This window comes from Protobothrops mucrosquamatus, unplaced genomic scaffold (assembly GCF_001527695.2).
Source record: "Protobothrops mucrosquamatus isolate PMUCROS unplaced genomic scaffold, P.Mucros_1.0 scaffold140, whole genome shotgun sequence".
NCBI lineage: Eukaryota > Metazoa > Chordata > Lepidosauria > Squamata > Viperidae > Protobothrops > Protobothrops mucrosquamatus.
In genome coordinates, this window is record NW_015386506.1 from 1,036,508 (window position 1) to 1,051,673 (window position 15,166).

General features: G+C 36.4%; 1 protein-coding gene across 3 annotated transcripts in view; it reads right to left on the reverse strand.

Moving 5' to 3' along the window:
- The window catches only part of CACNA1E (calcium voltage-gated channel subunit alpha1 E), a 291,680-nt gene that overhangs the window by 63,068 nt on the left and 213,446 nt on the right, over positions 1 to 15,166 (reverse strand). For all 3 annotated transcript variants that reach the window (XM_015813135.1, XM_015813134.1, XM_015813132.1), the window contains 5 exons: positions 12,304 to 12,475; positions 11,063 to 11,192; positions 8,493 to 8,552; positions 4,152 to 4,258; positions 2,728 to 2,739 (listed from right to left, as the gene is read on the reverse strand). In XM_015813135.1, the coding sequence (XP_015668621.1) occupies positions 2,728 to 2,739; positions 4,152 to 4,258; positions 8,493 to 8,552; positions 11,063 to 11,192; positions 12,304 to 12,475 (481 nt within the window). The remainder of the gene's footprint in view (positions 1 to 2,727; positions 2,740 to 4,151; positions 4,259 to 8,492; positions 8,553 to 11,062; positions 11,193 to 12,303; positions 12,476 to 15,166) is intronic.

Genomic DNA, 15,166 nt, shown 5'->3' on the forward strand with positions numbered 1-15,166 from the left:
GCCACCTTTTCTCCGAGAAAAAAAGCCCTGCCCCTCTTGAATAAGATCTTGGATGAGGGGGGCCTTATTTACCATGGACCTGGCGTTGCATAACATCAGCCGGTGATCCTGGGCCCGAGGATCTAAGATTAAAAGCACTCTTTCTTTCAGACCCATATTATCTTCACAACTTGTTTATTCCCTTTTCCTATCTATTTACTTTGGTTCATTGATAAGTAAACACCAGCTATGGTTTTCCCCAGTTTGGTATAGTTCTATAAAGTTGTAGTAATGTGCACTGCACCTATACAGGAACACTTTACACAAAACTATACATTTTGAAAACTCTCTTTGGAAATAAAAATCCTCTTTTTTGATGGGGTATACAGAACCAAAATGCTTTCTAGACAGCTTCTATGTCTTCCAAATATAAAATGGGAATGATTGTGAATTTCTAGTAAAAGAAAATTTGAAATGTTGATGGGCAATCCACCTTATTATCTAGCTTATCTCTCTCACACACATACACACACACATACACACATCTCAATATTTTTCAGCATTATGTAACCAGAACAATTATTTCTCACAGATTCATTTATGGCAATATGTCATGACTTCACACAATAACAGCTTTTAATGATCTTGGGAGATGACTCACACTCTTGCAATCAAACTTAGACGCTGGGCAGAAAGGCAAATTATGATCTCTGTTCCAGCTTTCGTAGAGTTCACATTTGCTAAGGATAGTGTCAGTGGGGTAAGGATCAGATACCTTGCCTTAGTTTTAAATTGAAAACCACATAGTTACTCAATAAAATTATAGATGAACAGGGCAATCCTAAACCATCTCTCAGAGTGGTTTGGTATCAGGGGCACCAAAATGATCAAAAGTCTGTCAACAAGAGATTGGCAGGGGAGAAATGAAAGTGGAGAAACATCTGTCACTCTATCCTTTCCACTTTTTAAAATAAGTCTTTCTGACATCACAATCATTGGTTTAAACTTCCCCCAGAGCTGGGAGTTTGATGAAAGACTCGACCCTGGACCTTGAAACAGAAAAGCTTCTGTCTTTTCCTGATGCTGAAGTTTCTAACATCAGAAAACTCAGCCTCAGAGACTGTCACTAAAAAGTGAAGTTCTACAGCTATGATAAGACTGCAGTTTTAATGAATCACGCCTGCTGTATTGTTGAATATTATACCCATCAAAGACTGCATTTGAAATTGAGAGGTTAGAAATGGAGAACCTTGCTCTTTAAAGCAGCCAGATCTGGCACTGATCCCTGAAACAGTGCTAAAATAGCTGAAAAATGAACTACCGCCTGCCTGACCACCTTAATTCTGTAAGTTCCCCTCAGTTGCTGCACAGCAGCATTTGCTGTCTGTTGCCTTTGTGTCAGGAGCTTTTATGTGAGAAAATTGTCCTGTGTTGCCTTTGAAATTCGTCATCCTCTTTGCTTCTTCCTCACCAATGAAACATGCTATGGTCCCTTTTACAACACAGTGCGAAAAGGAAGGATTATCATTTTGCAGAGTGAGATTGGCGGCACATAAATTAAATAAATATAAAAAGTCTTACTTTAAAGTTTAAACAATGGCAAGAAATTTTAATTTTTAAGAACTTAGCTATAAAATTACTAGCCAGATTAATGAAAATCATCCATTTTAGATCTAATAGAATGCTTACTCCTTATTTTTATATAAACATATACACACACAAATATACATACACATATACTGTATACACACACACACATACACACACACACTCATATACATACACATTAGTGGTCGCTAAACAAGAACTACCTTTTTGTTTTTGTGTGTGTTGTGTTCATCAAAGTTTTATTCTTAAATTAAGCCATCTGTCTTGGATGCATCATACTAACTTTTATATATTCCAAATATTTGGATGCTAATGCTGACAGGGCTGCCTTTACCTAGTTAACCTGGGAACTTCATTTATACTTCAGATTTTGATGTTATGTGTTCGGTAAATTTACTTGACTTCAAGGAAGTGCAAAGTAGATAACCCCCATAAAGAAATAAACAAACAGACAATGGCATCTTAGCAAATAATAATTCAAGTAGTGCCTCATAAGGGTCCTTTTGTACCCAGAACTGGCACAAGACATTTGGGTGTCTGAGCAGTTTAGTAGTAGCTGGTGGGTGGCTCCAATCCAATGAAAGTGGTATATTAAATGTACTCAAGGGAGGTTTTTTGCATATGGAGCAGAAAGTACTCCATTTCTTTGGCAATAAAAATACCACGCTAAGCAATTATCTGTGGCCTATGCTGTTCTATTCTCTTGATGTAATGTAAGTGGTGTTCTGTTTTTATCTCATTTCAACTAAGGTGCTGTGAGTAGCAACATTTCACACTCCTCCATGAAGTGTTTTTGAAACTTCTGTTTTTGACACTTTGCCAGAAATAGCAGGAAATTGATTTCTTTAAAACAGCTTGACAATCTCAGTCTTTGGTGCAGAGTCAGTATACCGTAGGCTGAAATCGTATGCATAGAATGCTTTGTAATTGTACCTAGTCTCATGGAAAACACAGATTGGAAACAGGACTTGTCTCGGAACTCTTTCTGAGAAGCTAGTTGCATTGCACCTTCTCCTAGTGCTAGGCCAAGTAGCCTTTCTGATAGCAATGTAACAGACAGATAAGCAAACCAAATTCTTCCATTCAAGGCCCATTTCCCTCACTTGGGTCCCCCAAAAGATAAACAAGAAAAATAATTACCCCAAAGCATTCCTGTGAGTAAAGGCCCAGATGTACAGTCACAAAGCCAGATCGATAGACAGGCGGAAAGAAAACAGAAAATATCAGGAAATGGGCCATCAGCAGAGAGCAAAGGAACAAGGAGACTGTTGGAAGAAGATTTGCATCTGAAAAGAGCAATAACCTCATCTCACAGCCTTGATATCCTGGCATTCCATTAATTTTTTCACCCCAGAACCCAGCTTCCTTCTCTCATTTACAGCTTAGTTAACAAGAGCCATTTCATATATTACATTTTTTTTGTTGTATACATGTTTAAAATGCTTAATGTGATGGTGACAAACATGTGTTTACAAGCCCAGATGTACACATGCATTCATCAGGAGGAGTGACTGGCTGTTATTCCTTGATTTTCAAAGCAGCAGTTGCTACTTGGCAGCATTAATTAGTAAAAACAAACAAACAACAACTGCAGGAAACCCTAATCTCTCTAATTAAGTTCAATTTGGCCCCAAGTGACAGGTGAAACAGTCCTTAGCATCTTTCCAAGTGAAAAATTATTTTAGGCACCTTGGTGCAATTATGAGTTTGAATGCAGGCAGTCAACAGGAAACATGCTGGTTACCATTTGTTCAAACTACAGTAGTTCAGATTTGCAGACAAGGGCAATTAATACAAGTGGAACCCCTTGAAAGAAAATGGCTCTGGGGAGAAATGTCCAAGTTACTTCTTTGATCCAAACTGACCCTTTTTGAAATCCAACTATCAGGGTTTTATTATAGGCTTTACAATACTCTCCAGTTTAGATCTATGGATTTAAAATTGTTTGGTTTCTATGGCTTTTATAGGAAGGGTCATGGATCATAACATAGAATTCTCCAGGTCTTACAAAATATCAGTCCTAAGGGATTCTTGAAAGTAAACCATGAAGCTCAAACATATTTTGAAGAATTTGGTAGTGAATCTGAATACCAGAAGCAAAGAAGATAGGAAGTTATATAGATTGACTGGTTCTTTTAAAATCAGAGGCGCAATTCCAAAGAACCAGAAAAAGAAGTGGCTGTACATTTCTTGAATAAATCTAATTACTGTAGGCCAAAACTGTGTTAATTTTGTACTTCTGTGCTTAAAATCAATACCTTTCACATCTTTTTTATAAGCTTGGTGATAGTTTAGTCTTTTATGAATATATTAGAGTTCCTTTCTTTCAAATCTCTTGAGATAATTTTTTTTTCTGAGATATTCTTAGGGCTCTGTAAGACATGGAGCCTGGGGAATATTTTAATAAGTCAATAGTGTCTTGTGGTCTTTCTTTTCTTCTGTTCAATTTTAAGTGATATGATGTTTTTTTTTGAAGTAGCAGCCAAAGAAATTCTGAGCATTGGTAGCATGGTTCTCACGTATGTAAAATGATCTGAACCCAACAAAAAAATGCAAGTACTTACGCCAAAGCAAAGGCCATCAGCGCTCCAACAACCACAATGAAATCCAGGATGTTCCAAAGATCCCGAAAGTAAGAGCCATCTTGCAGTATTAATCCCTGATCAATCATCTAAAGAAAGATAAGGGAAGGTTCTTATACTTTATACTCATAAGAATAGAATCACCTAAGCTCCATTTTCTGATTATGAGCTCTTTGCATTCAAGTCCCATTAATGAGGCTGCAGTTAGCTTATATGCAAATACATATGGACAAAGATAATTCACTTCAGGCTTAAGAAGTATTTTCAGTTGCTGGTGGTATTGTGGGAGATGGATGTAACAATACAGATACTTATAATTTCATTTTAAAATTAGTAAACAAAAAATGTCATCAGAGGTTTACTTAGGAAGTTAATTCTGTCAAATTTGTTTTACATAACAGTACAGTTGAATCAGCAGGAGTACCACCGGAAGAGGCCATGTCAGACTGACCAAACCAGAATTGGGGCACTATAACACAAATCCCACTTCTTTTTTTAATATGTTACAACATTGCATGCATGCCTAAAAAAAGGAATCAGTTTGGACTGCCCTTGTTTGATATCATTCTGACACAAGCAGCAGGATAAAGGGGATAAAAAGATTAGTTTGGGTAGGTCTGTTGTGATGCTAGAACTTGCCTAACTAGCTTATACTAGATATGTGTCCAAGAAGTGAGAGCTAGTGATTCCTTCTATTTATATGACAAAGCAGATTGGGGCAAATTCCTATAAACCTATTTATAACTGTTTATAAGACATGGTTATCAAAAAGGAAATAAAATCTGCTTAGCTAACTACTGACCCTCAGCTGCTGAAAAGCAGGCCTCTTTGTTGTCCCACAAAAGGCCTTTTCACGCCATATAAAATCTATTACTTGAATAATACAAGTACTGTATTATGTGTGAATTAGTTAAGGTGTTGGACTGAAAAGACTCAGTGCAAGTCTATAAAAGCTCAAAGGATAATTCTTTCAGCCCAGTAACTAACTTTTTGCTCACCTGACCTCACTGGATTGTTTTGACAAAAAACTAGGGGAGAAAATGCTGTGTACACTGCCTTGAGCTCTGGAGGAAAAGTGAAAGGCAACATAAATAATACAAATTTACAGGATAGAAAGTTTCTTAAATAATCACTATAGAACCTTGAACTAAAAAAAAACTCAGTGCCTTTCAATTCTAAGAATTTATTTGAAAAAAAAAATTAGAAGGACAATTTTGCTTCCTAACTCTGTATCTTCTTTTAGAAACTCTGTTCAGTAGGAGTGACATTTGAGAAGTGATAGGGACGTGCAAAAACTTCTGCTAAAAAAAGTCCAATTTTCTTTTTTTGCTTAAGAAACTGTTTTATATTCTGTTCCTATAGAGGCCAACACTTGCCACCCACAAAGAGGAAGTTACCGTTTTTGTCATTATAAACTGAGATTCCACTAACATCTCAGCTAATGCTATTCCCATATTGAATGATGTAGGCATACTCGATTAATTGGCTTGGTCTTGGATAATTCTACTCTTTTTAATACAAAACTTTTCATTTTTTTTTTTAATTCTTATTATTTATTTATTTTTTAAACATATTTTATTCGGTTTTTTTTAGTTTTTACATCAAGGTGCTTAGGAAACAACGTGGAGATGGCGACATCAAACATCCAAAAGCAAAATCATGCATATATAACTCAGGTTATTTCATTAAAAGTTCCCTCTCTATTTCCCTCATATAATATTGCATATTCAAACTAATACATTTCTAAATAGAGTTCAGTCAATCAAATCAGACATCAATCACATTTCAGTTATAAAAATCCAAATCCTGTTTTTAAGCTTTACTAATTTACAATTACCATATTCCAATTAGCCTTGAATAAACATATTATTAACACTTTGGGTATCCCTCATTTCCCTTTTCCCTAACATAATAATTATATCTAGAATAAATATATTATTCCCACAATAACATCCTTATATTTTCCACATAGAACCTATTTCTTAATCTAATAAATCATTTATTAATACCATTTCTTCTCTTATCACCAATCCCTCTTATTCTCCTTCTATTACAAAATAATTGTCTTATTTGAAATAAAAATATCAGTCCAAAAGATACATTTCTATCTATTTTGTATTCTAAATATGTATATGTATTCTATCAATCAATCTATATTTATAAAAAGTCTTTTTAACCCATTAAGTAAAGTTTACCCTTCCAAATAATTATCATATCTAAAACTAAATATTATTACAAAGGATATCCTCTTACAGAATTCACATACTCCTTTAGTTATTAAATCAGTCAAAATCTCTAAAGCCTTTTTAACCCGTTAAATAAAATTTTAAAAGACATTTTTAAATCTAACTCTAGGTTTCTTTCTGTGCCAAACCGGTTTCCATAGTAAAGCTTTTATGTCATCAAACCTCAATATTTGAATAGAGGTATTTCTCGACACTTCAGACTGGTCAAAGTTCTCTTCCCTTTCTTCCAGTGTCATCTGAATGGTGTAATCAGTTTTATTCCATTTTGTAATTACTAGTTGATTGTCCACGTTATCACAATTTTTAGTAACTTGTGTCTGGATGTCAGTCTCTGTTGTTTTTGACAATTCAGATATTTCAATTAAAGTTATTCTTTGATCATCAGGATTCTCCATAAATTGTATATGGGGTTGTGTAAAATTGATTTGTTCAGTAGTTTCCACAATTTCTCCAGTATAAATTCATAGTTGGGTTATAGGTATGGTTCCTCCATCTCTTTAGGTTGTATATGTTGTTGAATAAAGGCCTCTTTGGAGTTACTCTATTCCTCTTCTATTGTTCTTCGGCCTATAGCTTGATCCATTAAATTTGAGTTCATAATCAAGCTGTGGGTAAGATTCTTCCATTTCAATGGTGAAAAAAATCTTTTAATCTTTTAGTGGAGGCTATATTTAGTAAGAGTCAACAAATATCCACCTCCAATTTCTAATAGACAAATTCACCTCCCAGCTGTTTCAAATCCTTTATCTTTTCCCTTTTATTATCATTTGAAGGTCAGAACCATTTTCAAATAGCAAAAAGAAATACAATTGCAGTAACAATTTTCACCACAGGATGTCCTCAGTAAGATGTAAAATCTTTTTTTCCAAGTTAATAAGATTTTGTCTCATTAGAAAAATAGAAAAAGAAAAACATCTCCAGCATGAAAAGTAGAATAGTAATAATAATAATGTTCAAAGATAAGAATTTTTTCAGGACCCCTAAGTATCCAAAAAATTAAATAGTCAATAAAAAATTAGCTGTTTAATTTCTTTAGTTTCCAAAGCTCTTTTTTCCCCAGTACACAAACGCCGCTCTCTCAAAGCAGGGAAGTATTTCAAAAGCTTTTTACAGGAGAGTAGTTAGGGCAAAGAGGGGGAAGGAAAGGTCTCACCCAGATTCTCCATGGTGGTTCTTTATGCTTAGCTGTTCTTCTGACTTTCGGCTGGTGCAGCTGAGTGATCGGCCATTTTACTGGCTGATCTTTTCTCCGTCGGCCCTAAGGTGCTAGCTTAGGAAGGAACTGCCGCCTTTCCGCAGTTGATGAGGGCCTCCTCAATGGTGGTTGCCTCTCCAGGGCAACTTTTTGACCCGATTAAGGGTCTACCGGCGGAGGGAAAAACAGCCAGCGAAGAGACAAGGCTCTCCGAATGACTGCGTACGCCATGATCTGGAACCAGAAGCCAATTCTTATTATTTTTGTCTGCAGCACTCTGCAATAGTTTAGTGTGGGTTTTGTCCAGAATACCAAGAACTGGAAACAGATGAGGGACAGGATCAGAAATAGCCATGGAAAGACAAGCTGCAGAAAAGGGGTTAGCCAAATTGCAGAATGAAAATGCACTCGACATTACTTTATTGCGATCACAAAATTTCCCAGCAGGAAAGAGAAATTTCTAGAGCTACTTCCTAAACTGGTGTCTTCCAGATGTGATGAATTGCATCTCCCAGAATTCCTACAGTATTTTGTTGAAAAAGTTGTAATAAGTCTTAAGGATCATCCCAACTGACTTCCTAAAAGATCAGAGTTCCTTCATTTATTGAAGTTTTAAAAATATTTAATCATGTATTTAAAATATTTAATAACAATCCTGAAAAAACCTCTCAGCTTCCAGCAAGTGGCAGGCTAAAGAAAACTCAAGCATGACTTTAACTACAAGGCACTGAAGGAAGAAAATTGTCAAAGGAGAAATTGCTCCCAGAAATGTTTGGGAAGGTCTTCATTTTCTTGAAAAGAGATGATAAAGATCTGTCTATGAATATGAAACTGTCCACTGTCTTCCAATTGACTCAGGAAAACACTTCCCTTCTCACTTACTTTAATGACCATCTCAAAGGTGAAGACGCCAGTGAAAACGTAGTCGAAATACCTCAGGACCTGCACAGATGAAAACAATGGAACAGTGTGGAATAAGGAAGTATTATCACTTTGCAGAGTAAAATTGGAGGCATATAAATTAAATAAATAAGTATGAAAAGGTATTATTCTGAAGTTTAAACAATGGCAAGAAATGTTAATTTTTAAGACTTTAGCTATAAAATTACTAGCCAGATCAATGAAAACCCTCCTTTTTAGATGTAACAGAATGCTAGAACCGATTCTTTAACATGACCTAGCCAACGGGTTTAGCACTTTTAACTGTTTTGTTTTGAATGGAATTATTCTCATTAATAACTTATATGTTTAACATGACTTTTGAAATGAATAATGTCCAGAATGCAATTTATTAGAAATATCTCCTCCCTTCCCTGCCATGGAATACAGGCTAAGACTACCTGAAATCCTTGGTTCAAGACTGAAGCAAGAAGAGGCTGGTGGCAATATAATTTTTAAAAATGGCCAAGGTGGGAGGTCCTTGGTATTCTCTGAGCTTTCTTTCTTTTTGCAATGACAGTCAGATTTGGGTAATGAAACATCTACAAGAAAACAACCAAGCTCAGAGAGCACCAAGGATTCTTCATTTCAACCCTTAGCTAAAAAATATTCTCCTTTATTGGGACAACAATTGCTACAATCTGGCTGCACCTTAAGCTTTGTGTACTTTCTGTTATGTCTGCTCTGATCTGTTTTCTGCCTGCCCCTGGCATTTTGCCATAGCAACAAAATGATGTTATTTGCTAGATCAGACTAGAAGACCAAACAGTTCAGTGTTCTCTTTTTGCAAGGAGCAGCCAGATGCTCGCAGGAAGCACATGAGCGGGATCCGAATGCAATTGCACCCTCCTGCTCATGTTCCAATATTTGGGATTCAGAGGCATGTTTCCACCAACGTCCTGGCACTCTCTCTGGCACCATCCTGCAGTTATTAGTGCAGAGCTCTCACACAGGCATTAGCTGGAACCGCTGAAAATGTAGCCTACACAAGCAATGTGCATATCCTTGGAGGCCCATTTTTCATCAAACTGAGAAATGCAGCTGTTTTTAAAAGTCTGAGTTCTCTCTGTGTCTAGGTACAGAAAATCTAAAAGCCACTATTTTAGAAATCAGTAGTGCTATGCCTCCACAATTTCTACATAAAACAACTGGCAATAACAGTAACATACCTCTTTCAAGTTAATTTGCCACTCACACTGGTTAACTAATTATTGCCTTTGGGACTAGAGAAATCCATTCATCAAACTGGAGATTGGAAACTAAGAGTAAGCATTAATGGCCTCAGCAATTCAATGTGTAAAATGAGGCAAGTCAGATGTTCTAAACTCCTGCAGCATAGAAAGTATAAATAACCACACTTCCCTCCCCTGCCCATTTTAAATTCTATTTCTTTCTTTCTCTTTCTTTCCTTTCCATTAATTCTTAATGTGTTCTTCTGAGTAGTTTGAGTGAATTTCTTTGTTACTAAGTTCTTGTTTTCTCCTGATTCAAGAGCAAAGTGGGGGTCATTTTATACACATCTGCCCAAAGGAGTGGAGCATCAGCACACAGGCTGCCAACATCGTCCTTCCTGTAAGATGATAAGTGTGTTGGGTGAAACTCTCAGATATTAATTATGGTTAATGGGCCATTGCTTGACAGAGTGGGCAACCAGAAAGCCAGTCCTTGTCTAATCCCAACCATCTGCTACATTTTTTACTTCTGTGCTTGGTTCTTCCTATCCTCCAGCTAGGTTTAAAAACAATGAAGTATTGTTCATCAACTTCTACAAGCTGGTAAGAACATTCTTGTCCATTAATGTGTCAATATGTAATTTGTATGGCTGCTCAGAATCACTTGTTGATATGAGCAGCCATAAATTGAATAAATGTTTTACCTTTTTATTGGTCAGAGTTTATGTTTATGGATTTCAGCAAAATATTCAAATAATTGATGGTATGAGTCACTGTTCCAACTCTTACTTTCCATGGAGGCTGATTTTTGTGACAAAATCCAACCTAAACCAACACTGGCCAGAACACGGGAAGGAAAACTTTTAGTATTGGGGAAGTACGTAACTACTCGGGGAAGGAAGTAACTATAACTAGCTTTAGTTATAGAATAACACCCTGGGGAATACATCTCTCTCACCATTGAATAAGGAAGCTTTTACTCCTCTAATTATGAAGCAAAATTAAACAATTAGTGGAATTATGTGCTACAATTTATCATGAACTGAATACTCAGAATACAGATTAGGAAATTGGATGTTTGATTTCTCCTATCCCTTATAATTAAGCAAATTCAGATATGACAAAGTCTCTGTCTCCCTCTCTCTCATATGCAATGGAGAATTCAATCATGTAAGGCCAAATAAAATCCAAAATAGCAATAGATGAAAGATGTATACTTTCCGAGCCTGTGTTTAGCTTTGCAGTGAATTATAAAATAGATATACAAATGCAGAACATGAATCCATGTACACTAAGATCCCAGAGCAAAACAGAATTGTCAAGTAATTCCTGAGTAATTACTTTATTTCTCTCTGAGTTGGTCAGGACAGGATCCTCTGCTGCCAAGGCGATGCTGCTTGCTGCAATCACAAGAAGGATACACATCTCAAAGTAGCGCAGATTGACAATGTAGTGGCAAGCTCTTCGGATTCTGTCAAAGAAATCACAAATCCATGCAATGGCCACAGCATTAAACAGAATTGTGATCATTTAAAATGGAGGCATTTTATATAGCAATTATACTATCTCTCTAGTCTTGTAGCAATCCTATAAACCAGAAGTGGACAACTTCTACCTCTCTAGATGATGGCTAAATTAAAAAATATATAAACAAATCTTTCAACACAGAATGAAATGAAAGGAGTGCTGTAAATCTTTTAATTCTACCTTACCAGTTCCTTAAAAATAATAAGAAGAAATGTAAATCAGCTACACAGAGCCTTTGGTCAGATGTAACTGTTCTGTTTGAACAAGAATGGAAATAAGATGATAAAAAATGGAGTCATAAAGTTAACTTTTTGTTACGGCACAAATTCCTCAACAGGATCATCTAAGGCTTCAGTCAATTTGATCTCTACCTAAAACTGTGAAATAGATGGAATTCTCATTTTGTTTCTCTCCCTATGAAATAATTTCTCTCATACAATCTTTTTTATTAAAATAGTATGACTGATGAAAGCTAGTCGATATTTTTATCATCCAAGTATGAGTTGTTAAGAAGGTGGTTTTAGCCAATAGATAATTCCGATTTGCTAGATAAGATCCAGAACATCAGGCATGATGTTAATGTCCTCCCAAAAGCCAACTTTCTATTATCCTTCAAATTTTATAACCTTGAGGATGTTGTTGGAAAATGAGGGGAAAAAAGCTGCCACACCACAGCGTCTCCTTTGTATCTGACAGGAATCCGTTTCATTTTCCATTATGTTTCTCTTCTACCTTTAGTGAACCCTTGCTGTGGGATCTCCTGCAGGGATTTCTATGAAGTGACTTACAGTAGGTGCACAATCAATTTATGTAGCGTGTGATTGAGATGTTTGGGCCTGTGACTCATATAACTCTATGCACCCTGGAGTTTGCTGTATATAATGGATACCCTAGTGGGTAGCAATGGGGCAAACTATTTGCCTGTGGCATTACTAAACTTCCTGTTTGGAACATGTGATAACACATTCAAAAAACAAAAAACCCACAGTTCTCTGAAATAAATTAATATATTAAGCATTTCCAGAAAGAAAGAAAATGAATGGAATATATCTCACGGGTTTGTGGTGCTGAAAATAAACATGGAGCTGTGGGGCACCATTGGTTTGCCTGTCTCAGAGCTCTTCTCCTTTTTTCGCTTTTTATTCTTCTTCTCTGTCTCTGTCTCTTCCTCTTCCTTTGTTTCTGCCTCCTTCAGCGGACTGGCCTCTCCATCTGTCTTGTTGCTAACTGTAAAATGAACAAATCTTGTTAGTTCTTTGCCTAAGAAGAAAAATGCAGTGAGTGAGCATTTGATAGCAGGGCCCATGGAAAATAGAAGAGGATTACACATCGCACAAACACACACAAACACACAGAGAGGGAGAGATTGCTAAAGGTAAGAAGGAATGACAAAAGCAGAGTGCCCAATACTACATATGTGAATGAATATGAAAAGAATAGATGGCCTTGTAGGTTGATGAGCAGGCATAGAAGACTTATTACATAAAATAAGAAGTAATCCCATCTGAAAAACTGAAAAATTCAGTCCTGAGTGGAAGGAATATGTGCATACTGTTTTTACAAAGATTACCTCCTGCACACTAGCAATTCAAATTATGGGCCAAGAAAAGTAAATTCTTCAAACTGTAATTTGCATATTTTAACCTTCAACTGTCACTGTTTCATATAACTTATTTTTGTACTTGTAATTCAATGGAAGAGAAAGGAGCGCTGCAATGGAATAAAGATCTGTCCCCCCCCCAACCTCTTGTAATCTTGTCGATGCGTTGCCCTGTTGAAACATGAGCAGAACGTACAACTCTCTATTCTTCTCCGCGCAGGTGCCAGAAGGTAATATGAATATCTGGTTTATCCTATGTGTTGTGTGATAAGTTAACCCTTGGCAAATCACTATCTTTCTTATCTATTTGAGTGCAAGGGCTAGAAATATGGCTCTTTAAAAAAATAAAAACAGAGACTTTCAGAACTGTGTGCCCTTTAGCACATTCCAGACTTGTTTAGTACTGCAGGCAAATCATAGCATGTACCTAACCCTGTCTACTATTTATTTCCATAGCTGCTGCAGTGCAAATCCAATTCCTCTGGAACTGCAGTTTAAAGATATAATTTCTGCCAAGAAAAGCATGCCATTAATTGCTATCTTATATTCTCAACACCTGGCTATATAGTTAGTTAGATGGAGATCAGAAGAGAGGAGGAAGGGAAGAGGGCATAAGAGGGGGCCAAACAGAAGAAACAAAAGCATTTTTGCAATAGTATTGTGTAATTAATATCCAGATTTCATAGGGAGTTTTTAATTGTGAAGACACAGAAAAGCACTTTGTAGTCTTTGTCAAGGGTCAGATTGCGAAAGCAGTTGGATTGAATGCTATGAAATTATCTTACTGGAATGACTATTCTATTTTTACAACTCCTATATATAAGGCATCAAAATTAATTGAAGTTTGGAATTATCCAGAAGTTATTTTTAGCCATGGCCTGACATTTCTCAAAAAAAAAAATTATAGAAAAAGAATTATGGAGGGTTTTCTTTTGGGTTTGGTTATATTTCTTTCGTGAGAAAGAGAAATCATTAGCAAAATAAGGATGGGAAAACTGGAAATGGATTGTCTTCTCTCTAGTAGGCCATAATGACATAATCTCCCAAGAACCTGGGGTGGTTAGCAATATATTATTTTTAAATAGCTAAACAGCAGTGGCCTATGACTACACAATATGCTTCAAGTGATATATGCCTGCCTCCGGAAATGTTTTATTTGAATAGTAGGAACTAACAGATAACACTTAATAGGAAGATACATTTGTTCTCAAAATATCCTTGAAAAATCTCCCTGAGACAAAAAAGCTCTGTATAATTTGTTGGATTTACATAATAAATATTTTAGTAGCATTACTTTGGATTTCTGCCTTCCTTTGGTTGAAGTTTGTCTGCAGAATCCTTTTCACTCATTGGTTTTGTGGCTAGATAATAAAAAATGGCAGATTATCTTTGCTGTCAAGAGGCATCACACTCACATCACCAAGAGTTTTCAGCTTTCTTTTCCAAAATTTAGGATGTAAATAACAGCACAGCTAAATTTCTGATAGCAAATGGATGGGATGCTTACAGTTTTCAAAGTTTAATTTTATTTTTTTAATTTTAATTTAAAATTTTATTTTATTGTTTTTAACAATCTAGCATAGGTGTAATGAACTAACAAAAATTATTACATCCAAAGCTGCTTAGTTATAGTGAATGCTTCTTCCAGTTGAGCTATATCAGAACAAAAATAGCTATGAAACTAAAATTAGCAGACTGCATGAGTGTAATAAGAGTTTAGTCCTCGATTCTAAATTATTTTCCCGATGTTGCCCTGCTTTACAGGGATTTAGCAGCAGATGCAGTCAGTGGCAATCGTGGACTCTTGCTGCTTCCATCAACATGACAAAATCACCAACAGGCACAAACCATGCACCCTTTGGGTGGGGAGATGACATCATAACACACATAGAAAAGGGGCATTATGCTGAATGCCACAACTTTCATACAACACTCTAATCCTCTCATCCCTGCCTGACTCTCCATGGATGCCACTGGACCCAGTCTGCTCTCACCATCATCTTCAGCAATTTATTTATTTATTATGCTACCCATCTACTCTATAAAGCGACTCTTTATCATTATATTATATAATTATACAGTATTATCAGCTTAAAACCAGGCCTGTTTTAAAGGGGTTCTGTTGTGTCCCGTGCCTGCAGAAGCAGGCGCGGGAAGTTGCAAGAGTCCCGGGCATTTGCAAAAGCTGCCCGGGACCAGACTGAGCGGCGCCGGCCTTGCGCGCATGCGCAAGGCGGGAAAGGACTGCCTTGTGATTGGTTGGAATTGCCCGGGGATCGGAGGGTATATATAGAGGCTTGCGCGCCTCTGGGCTTGTC